This window comes from Myxine glutinosa, chromosome 3 (genome assembly GCF_964187855.1).
Source record: "Myxine glutinosa chromosome 3, kmMyxGlut1.1, whole genome shotgun sequence".
Classification (NCBI taxonomy): Eukaryota; Metazoa; Chordata; class Myxini; order Myxiniformes; family Myxinidae; genus Myxine; species Myxine glutinosa.
The window spans coordinates 54,072,041-54,086,321 of record NC_136263.1 but is presented as its reverse complement, the minus strand read 5'-3'; the positions used below and the strand labels follow the sequence as shown (position 1 = coordinate 54,086,321).

The 14,281-nt window shown below is 48.7% G+C and overlaps 1 protein-coding gene across 1 annotated transcript in view; it reads left to right on the top strand.

Moving 5' to 3' along the window:
* Nucleotides 1-841: 841 nt before the first annotated feature.
* LOC144891120 (uncharacterized) overlaps nt 842-14,281 on the top strand; it is a 29,367-nt gene continuing 15,927 nt past the window's right edge. Inside the window, exon 1 of the mRNA XM_078773504.1 lies at nt 842-971. Coding sequence (XP_078629630.1) covers nt 931-971 — 41 coding nt within the window. The 5' untranslated portion in view covers nt 842-930. The remainder of the gene's footprint in view (nt 972-14,281) is intronic.

Below are 14,281 nucleotides of genomic sequence, written 5' to 3'. Positions count from 1 at the left end.
TATTTCCACCATCCCTGAAATACCCACAGTACGTTTGATTTGATCGATGCTGCTGTCAGTCTGAGTGGTGTCACGAGTCATCTATCTATTACGTACGCACCGCGTGTGTATGTGGGTGGGTGCGAAGGACAAAGGAAAGACAGCGACCTTTGCTGTACATTAACTCGCCTCTCTATATCTCTTCAGCTCCACACCACTTTTACCCTCAACCTCTCCTGAAGTACATTTTATACCTTCAATAAAAAACCACGCCCGCACCCTTCCTTCTCATTCGTCAGATACGTCACTCGTAAAAGGGCGCCAAAGCAATGCTGCGTTGCCATAACAACCGCGTATCTGCCCTCCGCTGTGGCCCGACTGAGGCAATCGTGGCAATCCTTTAAGCTTTGTAAATTCATTTTAACGACTTTTCTAATCTACTGTGAGTATTTTTTTGCACACACACAATAATAGTGTGACGTTTTGACATCACGTCACGTGCATTCCAGGCTTGGAATGATCAAAAGAGGAGCTTTTGAAAAAAGTATTAAATTCGCCGCTGATCAGACAAGTTCTTTAAAATACGTCAGACAATTTCCAGCAATGGGCCAGTCAGTTTCTTGTTTACGTCATAATTCGTTATCTTTTTGTCTTGTCTTCCATGTGTTCGTGACGTTTCTCATTCTCATGAACAAAACGAGGATTATTATATTTATATTATAATTGGTGTAATTTCCAGAGGTTTACTTGTTGTGGCGTAAAAGACACGCCACATCGACTGTGCTTTTCCGAGAGAATGAGTCTTGGTTCACGAAGGACAGACGTGCTGTCCCTGAATTCACCGGAATGTTCGTTGTACATCCAAGTGATCCAACGAGAAAAGAGCATCATCTCACGATGTAGTTCCTGGTGTTTTTTTCGTTGTCTCGCCTCGCGTTGGGAGTTCAATCGATGGCAAAATGCGGCAGGGTGTCGTGCAGCTGCTCAAAGAGGTGCGTGATCCGGTCTGATGGTCGTGAGTCCTTGTTCGTGTCGCGCGCCATCCCTCAGATCGGGGGGCTTGGCGGCGGAGGGATCCGCTCGGAACGAGCCTCTTCACCCCGCCACGACGGCTGCTCCGGCCGCGCGAGCGGATGACTTGCGGCCGTTCGCAAGACGCGGCGTGGAGTACACTGGATTGGCACGCCGCAATAATTCGCGATGCCGTACCATTATAACAATACAGTTTAAACTGGAACGGAACTCGGTAGAGTACATACCTCCAGCTGACTGAACAGTTTACGTTTTGTATCCCACTGATAGGCCGGATCTGCATTCGGACTTAAACCAAAATCTAATCTGCTTGTTCGTGTCATCGACCCGACCTGTCCACCAAGTTTAGTTATAAGTCGTCCACAACTTTTTGACATATCGTGCTTTGCATAACGGTTTTAGCCCTAAATCTCAAAAGTGAAGAATCACTTAAAAACTTATCTGATCCAGATCCGGATTGAATCAATTCCCCTTTGTCACACACTCAACCTGTCCACCAGGTTTCGTCCGAATCTGTCCACAACTTTGTGAGATATTCCAGTTAAAAGAACAAACAGACGAACAGACAGGGGTGAAAACATAATAACCTCCATCCACCTTCGATGGCGGTGGTAACAAGTTGTCACCAGATCAAGATCGGGTTATTTAGACTTTAGTAAAGTATTAAAAAGATTCATGTCAGCGAGGATTTGTCGTAAATAAGTGAAGCCATAAATACATAAACATAGTGGCTAGAGGGACACAACAGAGGCACACGAGGAAGAAGAATGGACAAGGGGAAGAAACACCCCCAAAAAAATGTTAGAGCACAGACACAGACATTTTACACCTGCAACAAAAATTACCTTGGGAGTGCAACACGGCAATGATGGGTCAAATTGACTCATTGCCCACTCAATGAGTCGTGTCACTCATTCAACTCTGTATTGTCCCGCGGAGACTGTGGATCCATTGTATATCAATTTCCATTCTGCATAATTATGGAAAATAAATGTTTAAGTGCATATGGTTCGATTCCCGACAGAGCATCGACCTTCGGCCCAGGCGCAGTCCTAGCCCGGCCCTCTCCCGGCCAAGGAGTCGCGTACGACACTTGATCGGCCAAAGCTCTATCATTTCTTGCTTTTACATTAGTGTATTTGATTAATAGTTGGAAGTTTTATTGGAACGTTGACTTCCCGTTTGTGAAAATAATGCAGTACAGCAAATTTCTGGGGAAATTGGCCGAGGGGGTTGGAAACCCATAAGGAACAAACAGACGTGTATGTGTATATATATATATATATATATATATATATATATATATATATATATATATATATATATATATATATATATATATATATATATATATATGTATATAGCTTATATATACAGTCGTGGCCAAAATTATTGGCTCCCTTGCACTTTTTTCAAATAATGCACCATTTATTCCAAAAAATTGTTGAAATTAAATTTGCACCAATTGTTGAAATTTTGGTATCCACATATGTATTTCTTTGGTTTTCAGTGGGAAAAAAAAACAAAACAAAAAAAGCGGAAAAAATACTAAATCTTAGCTTATTCCACACAGAAATCCTAAAATGGCCCAGCCAATATTATTGGCACCTTTTAGAAGTTGTTAGAAATAATTAGATTTCAAGCAGGTGATTCTCCTTTACTTTAGAATTGAACTCACCTGTGGTGAATTGCAGGTGCCTGCAATATAAAAATCACTCATTCAACCAGTTTGAACAGAGAAAAAGAGCCATTCTGCTGGTTTGTGTCACTGTGTGTACCGAAATGAGCATGGAGGAAATAAAGAAAATCAGAGAATTGTCTGAGGAGGTCAGACACAAGATTGTAGCCAAGCATGGACAATCTCAAGGCTACAAGTCCATCTCCAGAAACCTTGATGTACCTCTGTCCACAGTACGCAATGTTATCAGGAAGTTTAAGGCCCATCCATGGCACTGTAGCCAATGTTCCTGGACGTGGCTGCAAGAGAAAACTTGATTGAAGATTGCACCGAAGGATTGTTCAAATGGTGGAAAAAGCACCTTCATCAGCTGACAAACAGATTCAAGCTGAACTTCAGACACAAGGTACGACAGTTTCAACCCGCACCATCTGTCGCCAACTCAATGAAAGGGGGTTCTATGGGAGGAGACCCAGGAGGACCCCACTGCTTAGAAAGCCCGACTACAGTGTGCCAAACACACCTGAACAAGTCAAAATCTTTCTGGGAGAATGTCCTGTTGACAGATGAGACCAAATTAGAGCATTTTGGTAAAGCACATAATCTCTATGTTTACAGAAAACAAAATGAAGCCTTCAAAGAAAAGAACACCGTCCCTGCAGTCAAACATGGAGGAGGTTCCGTGATGTTTTGGGGTTGCTGTGCTGCCTCTTGCACTGGGTGCCTTGAATGTGTGCATGGCATCATGAAATCAGGAGTTTTTCATTATTTCATTTTTCATCATGAAATCATGAAAAACCTATCATTGCCATGATGCAAATTCAATGCTTCGGTTTAGATGAGGATAACAACTGCAGCACTGATAGTATACGATATTGAAACTACTCGAAAGTTTCCCATGCTTGCACGGGATTCCGAACGAGGTGGAGCTGGCAAAAATGCAAATGGCAGCCTCTGCTAGGAACAGTTCACGTTTTTCACCACATCTGATGCAATTTAAATGGTCTAATGGTGACGAGGTGCTCCATTTGAAACTGTCTTATATATATACAGTCACGTGAAAAAGTAAGTACACCCCATGTAAAGTTTTGACTTTTCCAACATATTTCAACATACAGCTAGTTGATCTTCATTTTTTTTTTTTTTTTTTTTTTTTTTTTTTTGTATACAAGATCGAGGCTCGTGAAAGAGCGAACATTAATCACACAACACAGAAAGACAAACCGACACATGAAACATATAACATCGGGAGCGGTAGACAAGATGGGGAGAGAGGGGGAAGGACACAAACACAACATTTGAGAGCAGGGACCGAGAGACATGGAGACATCGAGAGATCTGAGAGAGGGCGAGGGCTTTGGGGGGGGGGGGGCATGGGAAGGGGGCAGTGGGAGAGGTATAAAACATATGGACACTGCCAGGACTTCCAGGAAAGAGGTTGGAATTTCAAACAAGGTGGATCTGGGGTGAATTAGCGGGGGTAGAAAAGATCAAGGTTTTGGATGGGGGAAGATAAGAGATGGTGGTGAACAGCTGTTTTAAAGACCTGGAGGGAGGAGTGGGATTGAAGGGAGTGAGGGAGTTTGTTCCAGAGGCGGGAGAAAAGAGGAATGAAAGAGTGAAGGTGAGCAGAGAGCCGAGATTTCGGCAGTTTAACCATCAGAGGGTTGCTGGCAGATCTTGTGCGACCTGTAGGAATATTTGGGGGACAGAGCACAGAGAGAGCTGGGGGTGCAAGGCCGGAGAGGAGTCGGTAGAAGACAGAAAGACCACCTACCTGCCTGCGGTGAGTGAGTGAAAGGCCCTCAGAGATAGCTTCATCACGGGAGATTCCAATAATTCTGAAAGCTTTGGTTTCAACAGCGTGAAGCCGAGCTAGGTGTGAGGCAGGAGCACCGGCCCATAGGGGAGAACAGTATTCCATTGAGCTGCGGATGAAAGCCTTGTATGTGGTGAGGAGCTCAGGTGTGCCGAGGAAGGACTTGGCACGACGGAGGATGCCCAGTCGGCGACTGGCTTTGGAGGCCAGCTTGGAAATGTGGTTTTCCCAAGAAAGATCATGGCAGATAGTGAGACCCAAAATCTTGAGCGACAGAACTTCTTGGAGAGGATTGTTGAGAAAGTAGATGGGAGGGTTGTCCAGTCGATCTTTTCGGAGAGACATAGTAAGAGTGTGAGATTTGTCAGGATTGAAAGACATGTTCCACTTGTTTGACCAGTCTGTGATTTTGTCCAGGTCTTCAGAGAGTGAGGAGGCAGCAGACTGCCGATCTGAGGGAAGAGGAATGGAGCGGCAGAGAGTGGAGTCATCAGCAAAGAGATAGAGAGGATTTTCGAGAGAGTCAGAGAGATCATTGATGAAGACCAGAAAAAGCACGGGGCCCAGAACACTGCCTTGGGGAACTCCAGCCTGAACAGGAAGAGGAGATGAGAGAAACCCATTCAGGGCCACACGTTGACGACGACTAGAGAGGAAGTCCGCCAGCCATGCGTGGAGATTTCCATGGATACCAAAGGAGGAGAGTTTGGTGAGCAGAGCGGGGTGCCAGACCGTGTCGAAGGCACGTGATATGTCGAGGGAGACAGCTCTAATTTCCTGTTTGGCATTGAGGACCTCCATCCATTGTTGAGACAGCAGAAGCAGCATGTCCAGAGTAGAGTGACCTGGTCTGAAACCAAATTGATGATCAGGGATCAAGCCATTGGAGAAGAGGAAAGATTTCATATCCGAAGCAATGATGGATTCCATGACTTTGCTGATAATTGGGAGAAGGCTGATTGGTCTGTAGTTGCTAGGATCTGTTTTTGCACCTTTTTTGTGCAAAGCGGTGATGTTGGCTGATTTCCAAGCAGATGGCAGTTGACCTTGAGCAAAAGAGAGGGTGAAGAGAACAGAGAGAGGGTGAGATAGAGCAGCAGAGCAGGATTTTAGGACCCGTGGGCTGATGCCGTCGGGTCCAGTTGCAGAATCAGAGTCGAGGGTTGACAGAAACTTTTCCACCTTGTCAGGAGGAAAGGACACGGAGTCCAGGAGCAGCAGGGTACGACTGGGTATGGTGGGTACAGAGAGGGATGGGTTTGGGACACAAGATTTAGAGGCAAACACAGAGTTGAGGCATTCAGCTTTTTCACGTGCGGAGTCAGCTGTGTAGCCGTTTGAGGTAAGGGAGGGGATGGAGGGGGAACAAACACCAGAAACGGATTTGACCAGACGCCACCAGGATTTGGAAGAGGGAGACAGATAAGAGAGTTCGGTCTTGAGAACGGAGAGATATTGTTTCCTGGCTCTCCTGAGGGTGGACACACACTTGTTTCGGGCTTTGTGAAAGGAAATGAGATTTCCTTCCGTTGGATTTGCTTTCCAGGAGACGAAGGCAAGTTGTTTCTGGGCAACAGCCTCACCACAAGATTCCGTGTACCATGGACGGGAGGAAGGGTATGACAACTGAAGACGAGATGGGATAAATCTGTGCATGAGAGAGAGCAATTTACTTTGGAAGAATTCCCAGGATGAGTTGATGTCAGAGGTGGTAGAGATGGGAGACCAGTCCAGATGATTGATGGCTGCTTGAAGACCGTGCCAGTTGGCCTGAGTGAAATGCCAGACTCGTCGACGCTGAGCAACCGAAGCAACCGAATTTCAACAATATTGATAGATAAAGGTGATATAAAATAACAAATATCATGAAACATTTACATTTTGTATTCCATTGTATAATTTAAATAAACATAAATGCAAATTTCGCATGTGGAAAAAGTAAGTACACCATTGGCTCGAATCGGTGGTATTGCCCCCTTTGGCAGAAACAACCTCAAGTAGGCTTTTCTCATAACTGTCTACCAGTCTCTGACATCGACTGGGAGAAATTTTTGCCCACTCCGCCATGCAGAATTCTTTCAACTGTGCGATGTTTGAGGGGTTTCTTGCATGCACAGCTCGTTTCAAATCCCCCCACAACATCTCGATGGGATTTAGATCCGGGCTTTGACTTGGCCATTCCAGAACCCTGCATTTCTTTCTTTTCAGCCATTCCTTGGTGGATTTACTGGTATGTTTAGGGCCATTGCCATGTTGCAAGGTCCACCTTCGGTTGAGCTTCAACTTTCCGACAGATGGCCTCACATTATCCTCAAGCACCCTCTGGTAGAATGAAGAATTCTGAGTGGATTATATGATGGTGAGCTGCCCAGGCCCTGATGCAGCAAAGCTGCCCCAAACCAAAATATTTCCACCACCATGCTTTAAAGTTGGTATCAAGTTCTTGTGGTCAAATGCTGTCTTTGGTTTTAACCAAACATGTCTTTGGTACTGTGGCTAAATAGCTCTATCTTTGACTCATCTGTCCAGAGCATATTGTTTCAGAAGTGCCTGTCTTTGCCTAGGTGTTCATTGGCAAACTTTATTCTTGCCCTGATGTTCTTTCTGGACAGCAAAGGTTTCCTCCTGGCAAACCTCCCATGTCGATCAAATTTGTACAGCCTCTTTCTAATGGTAGACTCATGCACTTTGACATCAACAGTGGCAAGAGCTACCTGACGGTCCCGTGATGACATTCTGGGGTTCTTCGAGACTTCTTTCAGCATCTTGCAGTGTGCTCTCGGGCTGAACTTGCTGGGGCGCCCTGGCCTGAACAAGTTGGCAGTTGTTTGGAATCTTCTCCACGTGTAGATGATCTTCCGGACAGTCGAAAGATTAATTTCAAATTGTTTGGAGATCTTTTTAAATCCATTCACAGACTTGTAGGCATCTATAACATTCTTTCTGAAGGCCTCAGAGAGCTCTTTTGATCGAGGCATGGTGACGCCGCACACTTCAACAACAAAGAGCAAGCCAAACTGAATGTCTGAGGTTTAAATAAGACAGGTTCCTCCAAGATCCTCTCTAACGATGTTCTAATCATTTGCACCTGAGCTGGAGCAAATGGAAATTTGCATTTATGTTTATTTAAATTATACAATGGACTACAAAATGTAAATGTTTCATGATATTTGTTATATTATATCACCTTTGTCTATCAATATTGTTCAAATGAAGATCAAATAGCTGTATGTTGAAATATGTTGAAAAAGTCAAAACTTTACATGGGGTGTACTTACTTTTTCACGTGACTGTATATATGTATATATATATATATATTGTTGCGGATATGGGATTTGCATCCATCCATTTCCGCTTGTAAATATTCGCCTATTTCCTCAATACTTCCCAACTCTCCCCAATCCCCCATTCCCTAGTCCCATTTTCTGTAAACAACACTCTGTAGACCCGACCTCCCCCTATTTCCCCCATTAAATGTCGCATCCAGGTTCACCGCATCTCATGTAAGACAACTATAGGACATCTTGCTAGTTATTCTTAGTCTATGTCAGTTAAGGATTCGTTTCCATTAATTCTGACCCTTCGTTGCACCAGAATGTGATTGTATGGCACCGTTAGGAAGTTTAGGACCTCCCAATACCTCCCCGCAGCTCTTCCTCACAGTTCAGCAACAACAACAACAACAACAACAACGAGCGCAGGGAGTGCGCGTCCTCACGCCGGCTTGGTTGGTAGGGGTGGTGGGAGGGCACCAGGCCTTCCCAACGAGCCGCCATCGGACATGTGCTCGACGGGGTTACCAAACAGGGGCTCCCTGTCGGCTCCTCGTCAAGGGCGGAGCCCGGTAACCCCCGCACCAAATGGAAGCGGCGGACCAGCCCCAGTGGGGCGGAACCAACCAGCCGAGGGCGTGTCACTCCCCGCTGAGCATGCGCAGTGAGATGGAGGTGACGTCAGATGCGCGCCGAGCTGAGAGAAAGCAAGACGTCCCCTCCGAGCGCTGTGACACCTCCCTGCATCTTTGGACTGTGTTTATCCTGTCCCCGAGCCAAGGTGCACCTTGTGCCATCGACCGACCTGCCCATTCCCGCCATCAATCCCCGTGTGAGTCTACCTTGTCCGTTTGTCCGTGGTCTGTCCGGGAATAGATAAGATTGTATTTAAGTGCCCATCTCTTCTGTGTCTTTACCTCACTCTGCCTTGTAATCTACCCCCTTTTCTCCACCACTGTAATTATACCCTCCTCCGGAGGTCTTGAGAACTGTACCCTCTGGCTTCGTTTCATCTTTCCCAGTCGTCGTGTCCTTTCTATCATTGATTTGGCATAGCGCGATTTGGCCAACGTCTGGGTGAATCAGGTGAGTCGGGAAGAAACGGGGAATAACTGTTCGGCCGCGGTTACCTCCGCTCGGTAAATAACATCCAATCCGCGGTCCGTAACAACTGGTGTCGGGGAGTGGGATACGAGGCCCGAACCAAATTAAAAAAAACAAAAAAAAACATCTAGACAAAATTTGGTCAAAATTATAAAGTACCGAAATTGCTTTTGTTTTACAAAAACCCGAATTTTGAAAGTCGCGCTATGGGAGATCAAGACGGCTGGGTTCCGGTAGAGGAGAGTGAGGCAGGGTCGATCCAGGACCAAATTGAGGGACATGAGGAGAGCGAAGCAGTGAGGGCGGCAGGTTCGCAAAATGGCGGCGCTAGGCATGGGGAAGAGGAGCGCGAACAACAGGTCGGCGCCGCGCAGGGGATTGCGGTAGCGGTACCCGTGCCGCCGATGGACATGCAAGTCCTCATGGCGCAAATAGGGGCCCTGTTGGCCCAGAATAGCGAACAATTGGAACAAAGAATGGGCAAGCAATTAAGGGATGACATGGGAAACCAGATCGGGGGTTTAAGGAATGACATGGGGTCCAATAGCGAGAAATTGAGGGAGGACATGGGGGCCCAGATCGGAGGGTTAGGGAGTAGAATAGAGGGATTAGGAAACAAATTTGAGGGATTAGACAATAGATTAGGGGAAATACAGGAGGGGTTAACGGGGGTAGAAAACAGAATGGCCGCTCAAGAGAATCAAAGGGAAGGGATGAAAAAGGGGTTAGAGGGGTTAGAAAACAGTATGGAAGGCAAATTGAGGGACATGAGGTACCAAGCGGAAAGGGAAGTTAAACAAATGGGGCAGCAGATAGAGGGGGTCAGAATTGGGGTAGAAACTAAATTGGATGCTCACAGGGAGGAAATGGAGCAGATGAGGGTGGCATCTGGGCAGGAGATGCAAGTGATGGGGAGGGGAGATCAGAAGAGGTGTGAGTGAGGAGGTCGGAGGAGTGCGCGAGGAGGTGAGGCACTGTGAGGAGCGCATGGAGAAGGAGGTGAGAAAGGGGACTGTAAAATTGCAAGGTGGTATAGAGGAGTTGACGCTGGGAGTAGAACAGCTGACAGTGGGACAAAAGGAGTTGGGGGACCAGGTAAAGAAGAACACAGCGGTAATAGAGGGTTTAAAATCAACACAGAAGGAGATGAAAAAGGACGTAGGGGTAATTAAAAAAGAGTGTCAGACGGTACATGAGGACCTGACGAGGAAAATGAACAAGGTGGTAGAGGTGATGGAGGTTAAAGAGCGGGAGGTGCGGGAGCACATAGAAAAAAATAAGGTGGAGTTAGAGGAAGAACTTAAGGGGGCGCACGAGGAGATGAAGGAGGTGAAGCAGAAATTAGAAGAAGTGGAAGAAGGGGTGAGCGAAATTAAGAAGCGACAGAGAGGGGATAAGAAAGAGATAAAAGAGGAAGTAAAAGAATTGGTCCAAAGTCTGTGTTCGGATCGTGATGATGTGCTCATTAACCGGATGAGGGATTCGCAGGTGATGGAGGAGAAGCGAAGAGAAAGAGGACCCGGTGTAAGTGGTGACCAATATGGTCGTGCGTATGATGCGCCAGGTGATTTACTAAGCTTGGGGGTCGAGATGGACCCGGATGTTCGTGAGAGGCCACGAGTGAGGTGTATGGCTGGTCCGGAGTGTATGGAATGAGGGTGCGAGCAAGAGGGTCTGGTGATGGGAGAGGTGCGAGGTGTGAGTGAGCAAGGTTGTGGTGGTATGGAATGGGTAGCGGGTTGCGGAAGCGTGACCCATGCATCGACACCAACAGGGGTAGTTTTTAGAGGGACAGGGGAGGCACGGGAGCCCCTTGGGGGTAATGTACTGTGGGGGCCCGGCCGGTTCGGCCCCGCGCTGACCCCGCAAGGGGCGACGCACGGGGTCCGGCAGGCGGGCAACGACTCGCATACGAGGTGGTCCCACAAGGTCCCACTCGCGCCGTATGACGGCAAGAGTGATCTACGAGCATACCTGGCGCAGTTTGACTGTGTGTGTAAGGGCAACGGTTGGGGTGAGGACGAAGGTGGAGTACACCTGGTGGCCGCATTGTGCGGCGCGGCGGCGGAGGTGCTGACGGCATTACCACCGGGTGCTCTCACCCTGCCAGCCCTCCGCGACGCCCTAATTAATCGATTCGGCATTGAACAGCAGAGCGAGCTTGTTAAAGCTCAGCTCGCGCTGCGAAAACGCAAGCCCCAGGAAGCCATCGGGGAACTTGCCCACGACATTCGCCGCGCAGTGGGGATCGCACATGCCAACATGGCAGCGGATTCCCGGGAAAGCCTGGCGCTGGACCATTTTATCCAGGCCCTCCCGGATATTGAGCTCCGGCAACAGCTCGCCATGTGGCGCCCGCAGACTCTGAGCCAGGCGGCTGACGCTGCAGCCCGTTGGGAAGCAGCGAGGCCCCTGGCCCGGGGGAGCGAGCGTCACGCAGTGGCAGTCCGCCAGGTGGGACCCCCGATGGAGGGAGGACCCCTTAGGGGGCCCGCCCCCGACGTGAGTCCTGACCTGGCGGGCATGGTCCGGAGGCTGGTGGACCAGCGCCTGGCGGGACCTGGACCATGGCAGGCGCCCCGGAGGTGGCCCGCGGTGGACCACGAGCGGGTAATCCAATTCGGACCTTCAGGGGGGGAAATTTGGAATTCCGGAGACAAGCACCTTATCAGGTGAGGTGCTATACTTGCAACCTTCTGGGTCACCTGGCGCGGCACTGTCGAGCCACGCGCCGGGATGATCCCCGGCGGTTGAGGTCCTCAACTCCGCCCAGGGGGGAGCGGGTTAGCCGACCCCAGACACCCCCCCGCCAGACCCCGGGAAACTAGAAAGCCTTACACCGGCGAGCAGGCGCCCCCGTGGATTGCCTCGGCTTTAGATGCCGAGGCGGGACCCAGTACCTCTGAATAAGGGGGGCTTATTAGTGCCAGAGGACTGGGGGATTGATGAGCAATGGGCCCGGTGGGTAAGGGTGGCATCCCTGCCACCCTTCCCATGATGGGGGGCAAAGGAGCACTAGTTTATGGGGTTGATGGCAGTGAAAACTAGCCCGGGAGGGTTAGGATATATCGTGTGTAGGGATCTAGCGAAGATGACATTAGGTAACGTTAAGATTAGTTAGTGACAATGATACCTGTAGTGGGGACGCAGGTAGATTAGTGTGGATGATAATGACGTGGGAGCGCAATAGTTTAAAGGGGTGACTGGGAAGCGCAAGTTTCAGAGGGGAGTAGTTAGATGAGATGATGCCGTGTGAGTGTTGGAGGTATATTCAGAAGTGTATTGTGAAAAGTGTGTGAGGAACAGGTGTGATTGCACAGGTGTGCAACTGGACAGGTGGATGGAGCAGTGTTTGAGTGATGGTGATGGTGAGGTGTGTTGTGTTGACCCAAATGGTCCAGGAAGAGGAGGAGGGTGCAGGTGGCACCAGGTGTGAGTGCACAGGTGTGCACCAACAGGTGTATGGAATAAATGGTTGTGTGGAAGACATGGAGTGTGGAATATATGGAGTCTTGGAATGGATGGTCGTGGAGTGAGTATGGTGGAAAATATGGAGTGGAGTGGATGGTGCGAAGGTGTGAATGGGGGAAGAGTGGACCCCCATCACGGATACCCGGGGCGGGTAGTGTAAGTGTTAGGTAGAGGGTATAGGTAAATTGTGGTTGGATATTGGCATCTGTGGTGCGGGTGGAAGAATGATGTTTGGATGGGTGCATTAGTGTTGTGGAAATGGCTGGGCGTGTAGCCTGTTAGTGTGTGTAGTTGGTTTGGGCACTCCACCACTGTGAGGATGTCGGCCAGGTGAGGCCGCAGGTGGGCTCTGGGATCCGGTAGAGTTGTTGTGGATGGGGCCCGAGGATCCGGAGGACGGACCCGGGTAGCCCAGTGCCAGAGGGCACCAAGGGGTGACAGACCCAGGAGGGGCCTTCCCCAGTTAGTTAGGTTAGGGTGAGGAGCTAGGTAAGCTCGGGTGGCAACTACAGTGGTGGAGGTGTGCAGGTGGGTAGACCTGCTGGAACAGCTACACGTCACAGCCCAGAAATTGTGCAAGGGCACCGGGAGATGAATCGGGGGAGTGAGACCCCAAATTGAGAAGCACCACAGTTTGGTCAATGGGAATTGGTTTTTAGAACCCATAGTGTAAGTTGGCCAATGGATTGGCAGGGAAAGACCCCGGGTAGTGTAAAGTGTGTTAAAGTCATTTAGAGGATAGTTAGGATTAGGAAGTCTCCTCGCACCATCTACATCCACTCACCTGAGATGACGTACCTCCACACCATGCCAGGTTGTTTAATTATTTTAATGTGCAAATGTTTTGGATTTGTGAGACGCATCACGACGTGGATGAGACATTGGGTTGATTCCATCTCTCCCTCCTTAGGAGGGACTGATGATGAATTGGTGATGGCAAATTTTGATGTTGAGTTGGAGATGGCAAATTTTGATGAGAGTTGAAAATGGCAAATTTGATTGGTTAGGAGGGAGAGAAGACGAATTTGGTTTATGGGAGGAACGGGGAAGACAGTAGGGACGTTTGTTGATGTGTAAAGTAGATGTTTATGGGTAGTGTTGTGTTTTGTGGATACAGTAAGGGGTAAGGGAGGGGCAATGTAGGTTACCTGGTGGTGGGGGGGGGGGGGCGTACGGTAGGAACATACCTGTCTCACCTGGTTCCCATGTGCCCCCAGTGTGCATTACCTTGTATTGCGTGCACTTTTACGCCCTTACCACCTTACTCACTTGTCTTCTTTTGTCTCCCACCTCCGAGGATCTGGCTTTGGGGCAGAGAGAGAGAGGAGAGAGAGGTGCTGGCTCCGCAGATGTGGGCCTGTACTTCCGCTGCTTGCTGCCTGGATCGATACACCATATGGACCGCAATTTTTGTGGCCGCCCACAATGGACCGCAGTTTTTTGTGGTCAAGCACCACCCGTTGATGGACCTCTGGGTCAACATGGCACCTATGCCATACAGGTGAACCACTTTTAGTTGCCCCCCCTGATGGCCACAATTAAGAAATGGATGCGGTTGGCGCCTTTCTTTATTTCTAAAGAAGCCAGAAGGCCAAGTGCACTCCATGAAGGCAAGACCAGCGGCAGAACATCAGCCGGCTGCGACACCACCGGTGACCATGGACACTTGATTGTGCATTGTTATTGAACACTTTATTGGTGCACCGGATGGTGCTGACTGTGCACAATGGGGTGGTGCTTTTGGTGCTTGGAAGGGGTGCTCTGCACATTATTAAAGGCCGTAGGGCCACAGGGCACTCGTGGGTTGGTGTATCGATGCTGGCATGCGTGCTCTCCCTATGCATAACATCTGCATGTGTTCCTCAAAGAACAGGTCCTGGATCGTAGTGTAAATATCAGTGTAGTCTTGTATAAATGATGCTCCCT